This window comes from Myripristis murdjan, chromosome 18 (genome assembly GCF_902150065.1).
Source record: "Myripristis murdjan chromosome 18, fMyrMur1.1, whole genome shotgun sequence".
Classification (NCBI taxonomy): domain Eukaryota; kingdom Metazoa; phylum Chordata; class Actinopteri; order Holocentriformes; family Holocentridae; genus Myripristis; species Myripristis murdjan.
The window spans coordinates 15,935,633-15,944,340 of record NC_043997.1 but is presented as its reverse complement, the minus strand read 5'-3'; the positions used below and the strand labels follow the sequence as shown (position 1 = coordinate 15,944,340).

Here is an 8,708-nt window from a genome sequence, read left to right as displayed (position 1 = left end):
ATGCATAGGAAAGTGATGGTACAGGTGAACTATAATAAGCATATGAAATATGATCTGTGATGCCACTGGATTTGTGGTGCTACTGTATAACAGAGTGGAAGTCCTTGAGAGGCTTCCAAGAGGCCTTCAGCAAAATGAGGTGTGTGTGTGTGTGTGTGTGTGATTGTGTGTGTAATCTAATTCACTAGGAACTGTTGCGATAGAAAACAGTATTTTAACATTATGTTGTACTCTCACCACTTTGATGCTATTTGTCAAGTATTACAGCAAAACAATTCACAAACTAAAATATCTTTTCATATCAGGGTCCCGAGGGCAAAATCACTTCACATGTAAGTCTGTAGCTTGATGAGAGTCCTCTTGGGGATCTGGAGCAGAAACAACATGGAAACCAGCTGGTGCAATATGTGAGATGTACCTATCTCATTCCAATGACGCTTGTCTTGTGACACTGTGATATTGTATGAATGTGGCATCGTGTAGTGGCTGGAATGACTTTCTGAGGTGTGAACAATGTATTCAGTATTCTCCCGGTGTCCATAATCCCACACACCATGCCAACTCCAAGCACACAGCTTTCCTCTTAGGAATGCAACTATGGTGTACCATTGTCGAAGGACAAGCCCTGAATGATAACTATTTTGGTATTTTCAAAGAAAAGAAAAAACGAAAAAAGGTTCCAGTCTAAAGTTTGTAGTTCCTCTGGACAACTAGTCATAATAACCACGCAAGTTCAGCCCCCAAGAGTAAAAGGGAAAGTCCTTTACAAGTCATTTTCATGCCAGGCACAAAGAGAGATGGGGGTAAACGGGGAGACAGAGAAAGAATGAGCGACAGAGAGGGGCCCAGTTGAGCGACTGCCATGGGCAGCCATACAAACAACCCACTCTTTTTTTCTCCTGCAGAACAGTGCTACAGTGTTTTACGGTGCCAGATTCACAGAGGGGAGTTGCCTCCAAGTTATTTATCAGTGAATCCTTTAGGGCAAAGCGGCAATTGCCCCACATTTGACATAATCTTTATGTGGCCACATCAGCAGATAGATAATCAATGAGATAAAGAAGAGCATCTTCCATGTCAAGCCAAGGGAGGGGGTAGGGGTGTGCGGGGGGGTGTTAGGGAGCGAGAGGGAGAGAGGGAGAGGGGAGGGGTATATATAAATTGAGGGCCAACAGGCATTCACAATCCCACGGTCTGTCAGTGCTTCAGTACCAACTGGTGCCCTCAACCCCGACAACCCCGCAGCCATGGCGTTCAATGGAACCTGGAAGGTCGACCGCAGCGAGAATTATGACAAGTTCATGGAGCAAATGGGTGAGTGGGTGCCTGCAGGGTGTGCTTTTTGTGTGTGTGTATGTGTGTGCATGGTTCACACTGAAATACTCCATTCATGATGTCCTATACCTCAGTTTTATTTTTGCCTGCCCGTGTGATCAAAGTGTGTCTCCAGTTTATGAGGTCATTGTGCTACTGAAGTATCATGTGTTTCCGCATGACCTGACACCCTGGCTACATTTGATGATACTGTATGGATATGACACAGCACAGTGTTGAGAAGTTTTATGGCACCGACTATAATAATAGCTGCTGCTAAATTAAGAGCCTGTCAACAAACAAATGCTTTCTTTGGACATGAGCACTGTTTACTACTTGGAAAGCAAACTGGTGGAAACTTCAAGTCCACACTTGGGTGCTGGCCAGGCAGGGACTGGCTGAAAGAGTTTGATGCTGCAAATAACTTTTGCATCTCCTATAGTGAATATAACATAATATAATAATATTTTTGAAGTCGTGCTGCAATAATATAATGCTATAATCTGCTGCTACAGGACAAACTATAAACGTGTTAGTTATTTTTGATAAATTCCCACTATTGTCCCATACTGCAAATTCTGCAGTATATGTCTGTGTTTTTCTATCTTTCCTATGTTTTCTGTGTGTTCCACCAGGTATTAACGTCATGAAGAGGAAGCTGGCAGAGCACGACAACCTGAAGATCATCATCGAGCAGACAGGGGACAAGTTTCACATCAAGGAGTCCAGCACCTTCCGCACCAAAGACATCGACTTCACCCTTGGTGTCCAGTTCGACTACGCCCTGGCTGATGGCACCGAAGTCTCAGTGAGTGCTATAAAGTCATTCAGGCATCCTTTGAACCTGTTTTGTAATTTACTTAAGACTTGCAACCAGAACGGGGTCAAATAAGGATTTAGACTGATGCATCTCAATATGAAAGTTTCAAAGAATAATCAGTTCAGCAATGAAGCTGTAGAAGCTGAAGTGTAACAGATAAATTCCTCAAAAAGCTAACAAAAACCCCAAGAGGCGTGCATGAATTAGTGTAAAAAACGTACTTTGTTTGATGTTTTTTGGAAAGAGCGGCAAAGTAACACAAGATAAGCATCATCCCCAAAACTGTGTATCTCAAAAGGTGCAAGTATCTCAAAGACCTGACTTGAAGCTTTTTTAGTTTGTTAATATAAATACATGAATATGATTCCAAATGTTAATGCCTCATGTTGTAACCAGGGTACGTGGGAGATGGAGGGGGAGATGCTGAAGGGTAAATTCACCAGGAAAGACAACAGTAAGGTCCTGACCACCACTAGGACTCTGGTGGGAGGAGAGCTTGTACAGGTTAGTAGGTCAAAGTTCATAACGTTGATCCTCATAAGAATCCAATGATATATATTTTTTTTCCCCTGTGTTTTCACTGCAATGAATATCGCCATGTTTTTCCCCACAGAGTTACAACTATGAGGGAGTCGACGCCAAGAGGATTTTCAAGAAGCAGTAGCCCAGAGTCTGCAGTTCTACTTATATTCTGATGTAGATGATATTATGTAGATGTTTTTCTAACAGTAACACTACATGGAAAAGTCAAGTGTATTCCCATTACATTTGATTCCATATACCTCAAAATGCTGACAAAGATTTCAAAGAGTTCTGAGCGAGACACTGTGATTGTGGACCACTGAATTTTACCTTATAACATATCAATGTGCCTTTCAAACAATCAGTGCATTGGCCAAAACCAAAACAACCAGTTTCTCACACATGGATCAAGACCTGCCTTGGATTAAATCTCTACAACCGTGGAGATGGATCGCACATTGTTTGAACTGGACCCCGCGTAAGCGCTGAGTCCTAGGCAACCGCTGCAGCTGCACTAGAATCTAATTTGAAAACATTTTGTCCCAGACAAGACTTAATCACTGTGAAGGAAACCTGCCCAGTGTGCCAGAAAGAGTGGAGAACCTGGAAAAAAAATAATGCTGCACAATTCCCATATAATTAAGCTTTGTAATGCACCTTTAACCAATTGGGAGCTAAGTCATTTTGCACTAAAAGTTTTGATAAACTGTACGGTCTGTAACAATAAAGATATATTGCCATGTGTCAGTGGATTTTGTTTGAATGGTAAATTTGGGAATTGCAAGTTTTGTCTGATATTGTTGCTGTTAATAAGTAAGCTCTAATAGTTCTTTGTTTTCCCTTAACCACATATGAATATGTGGGGAATATTATTATTGTGTTGTGTTCAATATGAGTGGAAAAACACCACATGGGGAATTAAGTAATACTATAAAGTAGTCTATAAAGACAAGTCCCTGAGAAGTTTGTGATCTGAGCTTTCAAAGGTCCAAGCTCATCATGCCAGCTGTTATCAAGTCATATCAGGTCAGCACAAAGACTGCCCTTAGTTTTATGGGCACCACAAGTTCAGCTGTTCTGATAAAGGGAAATAACACTAGAGACAATACAGCGGTCACTGTGACGCTGCATTTCAAACCCTGATTTTAAACTTATATCTTGAAGTAACCTTGTATGAGGAAGGCCTCCTGTGATTATGTGGCAGCTTTAGATTGGAGGCACTACTCCTTTAAAAGATAGCACTTCTCTGGGCTAATCACATGATGACAGCAACGCCTCTTGCGGTCATGTGTCAAACCTTTTTACTGTCGAGGTTCGAGCAGCTATATGGACTGAGGGTTTCTCACATGATGGTTACATAAATGTGTTGGACAACGCAGATCATTCATTTGGAAATGTGTTCTTTGCTTCGCATTCATAGAGGAGAAAGAGAGAGAGAGAGAGAGAGAGAGAGAGAGAGAGAGAGAGAGAGAGAGAGAGAGAGAGAGAGATGCACATGCACTGAGCCTCTCTCGCCACAAGAGGTCGACCTGAGCCCAGTTATCCCTTTAAGATAAATTGTCTATTATTCACAACCACTGCCCAGCCTTTACTGTCACCTGTGCTTTTTGGCACAAAATGATGATGACTCCCACTACTTTTTCTGTAATGCTTTTACTCTCCCAGGTGTAGCGTCATTAAATATAAATTGTCAGTGTAATTTGAAACATAGACTCACACTGCAAAAAATCTCCATCTTAATCTCAAAATATTCAGTGTTAAAACCTTGTTCTTTTAACGTGTCATGTGGCAAGTAGTGCAAAAAACAATGTTCACATACCACAGGGCTCCATGGAGACTCTTTAATGCAGAGCTGAGCACAAATGACCACAGTAACAAAGAGGCACCATCTTGAACCTGTCAGCAGTCACATGACGCATCACCTGAGCCAAATTACCATTGCAACTGGGCAAATGTCAATGTCATGTGTATAGTCAATAAGTGACATGTAACCCAGCTTAATGCAGTCACAGCATCGCCCTGTGGTACATAAAGTGACCTACAGAAGAACAAATATGTCTGTGGGAAGTGTTCAATGCCCTGATTAACTACATGACCATGGTTCATTTGACTTGAAGTGATTGGCCACAGTGATTTTTTTTTTTTTTTTTTTGTCTAATAATACACCTATGTCCAAAGTTTTGGTTTTTGAAGGGTCTGGAAAGAAATGAGTTTGGATGGGCCCTCGCTTCTTTCAGTTTCCTGATCCCTGTGGAATCAGACAGCTACAAATGGAAAGACTGTCAGGAGTGCAGCTTGCCGAAGGCCTTTTTTATCATCCACACACTGGAAAATAATTCAGCATTAAAGGAATAATTTCTTGCAAAACCAAAAAAGTCATATAGACGCTCAAATGCCCTTACTTGCCTACGCAGGAAAAACCTCCAGGCCTCTCAAAAACAGAATCTCTCAGCATACCTGTGCTATCAGGAGCTGAGGAAAAAAAATAATTGAATATTTCAGCGGTCTGTTTTATCTTGAAGGTGTGTGTCATCCATACACACATGTTTCTCAAGTAAAGTAGGTCAATAGCAGATGATGGCAGGTAAATATAATACACTCACAAAAAAGGAAATTATCTCACCCCACCAGCAGATTTTTTCACTTTTTTGAAGAAAAGCTAAGAAAAAAAAAAAAAGATTTTAACACTGAATATGAGGCTGATTGATTTATTAAGATGCGGATTTTTTTCTTGCAGTGCAGGGAAAAGATTTGCCTTAGATTTGCATATGGCTCCAGTTGCTCCCTGGATCCACAAAAACTTACACTCATCACCCTAATGACCTCACTAGACTCTCCTCCTCACCCATACACACACTGACACACACCCACACACCCACACACACACACACACACACACAAAATCACAATGGTACTGCCTGAGAGGAGGCCGAGCATCTATCGATCGCAGCCTCGGTACAGACCCCCCACTGAGCCCTGAGTGGCACCCTCTTTCATGGAGGTATAAGCCTGCCGCGCCCCAGGCTAATCTGGCCAAAGCAATGCTGCTTTGAACATTCGTTTGCCCCTGAACCCGCCACGGGGAGAGGAGTCTTCTGAGACCCCTCACATGCTGCTCAGGGACTCTGACACTGCTGATTGTAGCGCTGCTAAACGAAGGTTGGTGGTCCTCCTTTCCTTGTGTTTGATTCTAAATTGCTGTTGTGTCTGGTTTCTGAAAAATTAATGGGGTTACATCCTCCCTTGCCCTTATGAGATGTGGCATCTGTTTTGAAATAAACTAATCTATAAAATCTTGCACATTTTCTTGACATTGATTCTTGCATTTCCCTTCTTGCACCATCCACACCTTAATTCTTTTAAATTCTTCTCTTACTCACTAGGTTACCTTTATCCACAATAAGGAATAATGGCCTGATTTACCTTTTTTCACCTCATAAGTGTCCGTAATATTTTATTGAGTGTGTAATGATGATAACTGAAATGAGATGCATCATAAACTTTTGGCCACAATCAAGATGTTTCATAGCAAAATTATTCCCCTTCATTCAAGACAGTCATTTGACATTTCAGAATTATATATATCTATATATGAAAAACCGTGGTTTTACAGAAGAATCACATTGATGTAACACTCAAGTGCATTCTGTAATATCTTCTCATGACCAGTAGGTAGCAATGTGGAGCTCTATATCATCTGTGGGGATGGGGTTAGATGAGCCTTGCATCTTCAGTCTATGATGTAATCTCTCAGTTAACCCCTCAACTCATACAAGACACACCTACACAGTGCCATTGTTGATTGTTACATCTTTCACGCAAATGATTAAAAGAATGACTCGTGGTTAAAAGACTGGACCCGTTTGGAAGACCACGAGAGCCAGAAATACGTGAGAAAGAGGGAATACAATGGTAAGTGTAAGTCTTCAGTGTTTTGATTGCTATGAGGCTGAGGGTGCAGGGGCCCACCCGAGGGAGAGCCAAGCTGTGGGTGAGAGAGGGGGAGGGGTGAGAGAGAAACACCAGGGAGAGGTGGGAGGAGAGAGGACAAGGAGACAAGGAGAGGACGGAGAGAGGCGAAAGAGAGGACAGGGACACAGAGAGGACAGCGCAGGAAGAAAACACTGGTTCTCCTCTTCTCTTCCCCTCAACAGACTGGCACCAAATTCACTGACTCACTGTGGAGTCGGTGAATTATCTGAATTAATAATGATCACAGCAGTGCAGCGGGGAGTGTCAGGGATCGGTTGGGTAATCTTTCCAAGAAAACACAAGCCCCCTTTGGCCATTTACGGTTTAAACAATGACTGTGCAGACCTTTCGCAGAGACACATACAGGCTGCACAGTGATGAGTCACTAGTTAGTCAGGGCTGAGTGTCGCCCGGGGATTCGGGAATTATCTGGACTTATGGAGTGCTGTGTAATCTTTAACAGATTTGTGAATTTGGTGCTTGGCATGATGATGAATGTTAAAGCATTAAAAACAATAATGATGATCATAATGAGGGGACTATAAATTGATATGATTAAGAGTCAAGCAAGGCTGTATAATGCCATCTTGTTGCTTCTCTTTCACTAAAAAAAAAAAAAAAAAAAAAAAAAATACTATTAAATATACAACAACGTCCTTGCTCTGTTGACGTGGCCAATATTATCTAGCTCACCAAGGTCTATGGAGCCCTTTTTGGAAATATAATGCTGCTCAATGAGGCAAATGCTTTTCAGTTTTTTTCAGTTGTATTAGAGTTCTACCAATATGCTTTCTAAGACAGATATTGATTCAGATTTTTTTTTTACCCCAAGATTTCCAGGATAGCTGATATTTTATGCCAGTATTCAGCAAGAAAATACTACACATGCAAACAAATGTACTGTCAGTCCATAAGGTGCAGAAAGGCCTATATGTCCAATAGAAATAAATCAGATTACTTGGTCCAGCCATGGGCTACCATGTGTTTGCTCCCTGTATGAAATGCACCAGTGGGCTATTGACTCTCCTCAGGCCCTGTCTGTGATAGTATGTGTCTCTGTTAGCATGCTATTATGTGCTATTACTGTAATCAGTGGTGGATGTTGCTGGCAGAGCACGAGGCTGACAAACCTGAACTGAAAATAAAACAGCAGCACAGGAGAGGAGGTAAAGAATGAATCCACGAGGAAGCGGTGAAGATCCCCAATCACAGGAAGTCGCTGTCACATTAAATCTTACATGCCATAGCTGGGAAGAGCATGAGTGAAAGATAACAGCGACACCTCTTTAATGGACTTGTCAAGGGGAGTAACACCATTATAAAGTGTTGCCAGCTGGGCATATGCATAAGACGCCCTGGCATGAGCACGCACGCACGTGCAAAAGCACACCCACGTACATTCACGCTTATACACACACACCTTAACCCCACCCCGCCTGAGCTGCTCTGTCACACTCAGCTCCTTCCACTGTGAGCAACACCCCCACCCCCTCCCCCACCCAAAAGGCATGGAGGTGTGTGAGCTACGTCATGTGGGGAGCTGGTGTGTGGCACCCGGTGTGACTGAACAAATGAAGACAAGATGCATTTCCTTCGCCCTCGTAGACGGAGAAAGAAAGAGAGCAGCACACACGGAGAGAGAGATTAAATTGGCTGTGCCCTCTGTCTCTTGAGTAGCCAGCCCCTGGGCTAGCTGGGCTATTCTTATAGAGGGGATAGTGGGGTCACTTGCTCCCCTGGTGCACCAGCCACGGTATAGGATCCTACACTATGTTCCTGTGTCCCCCCCTGAGGCTGCAGAGGAGGTGTCAGCCAAAGGAAAGTGTGAGAGAGCAAGGGGGAATAATGCTTTGCGCATGTGGATGTGATTTCTATCTGTAGTCTGTGTGTATTAAAGCGCACTCAAAACTGAATCGCACTTCTTTCGGATCCCTCTGATGTGCTTGACTTTGGAAAGAAAACACGCTTTTTTGGTCTGAAGCTCATTCCTTCCATTACACTGAGCATATTTCATGAGGCACACATAAGACAAGCAAAAAAAAAAAAAAAAAAAAAAAAAAAAAAACTCCAAATCTAATCA

General features: G+C 42.5%; 1 protein-coding gene across 1 annotated transcript; it reads left to right on the top strand.

The window, feature by feature from the left end:
• The first annotated feature begins 1,178 nt into the window (after positions 1-1,178).
• LOC115376511 (fatty acid-binding protein, intestinal-like) lies at positions 1,179-3,401 on the top strand. The gene is made up of 4 exons (XM_030076143.1): positions 1,179-1,314; positions 1,950-2,122; positions 2,531-2,638; positions 2,748-3,401. Exons 1-4 carry the CDS (start codon positions 1,248-1,250, stop codon positions 2,796-2,798), a joined length of 399 nt encoding a protein of 132 aa, XP_029932003.1. The 5' UTR covers positions 1,179-1,247; the 3' UTR covers positions 2,799-3,401.
• The last annotated feature ends 5,307 nt before the right edge of the window (positions 3,402-8,708 follow it).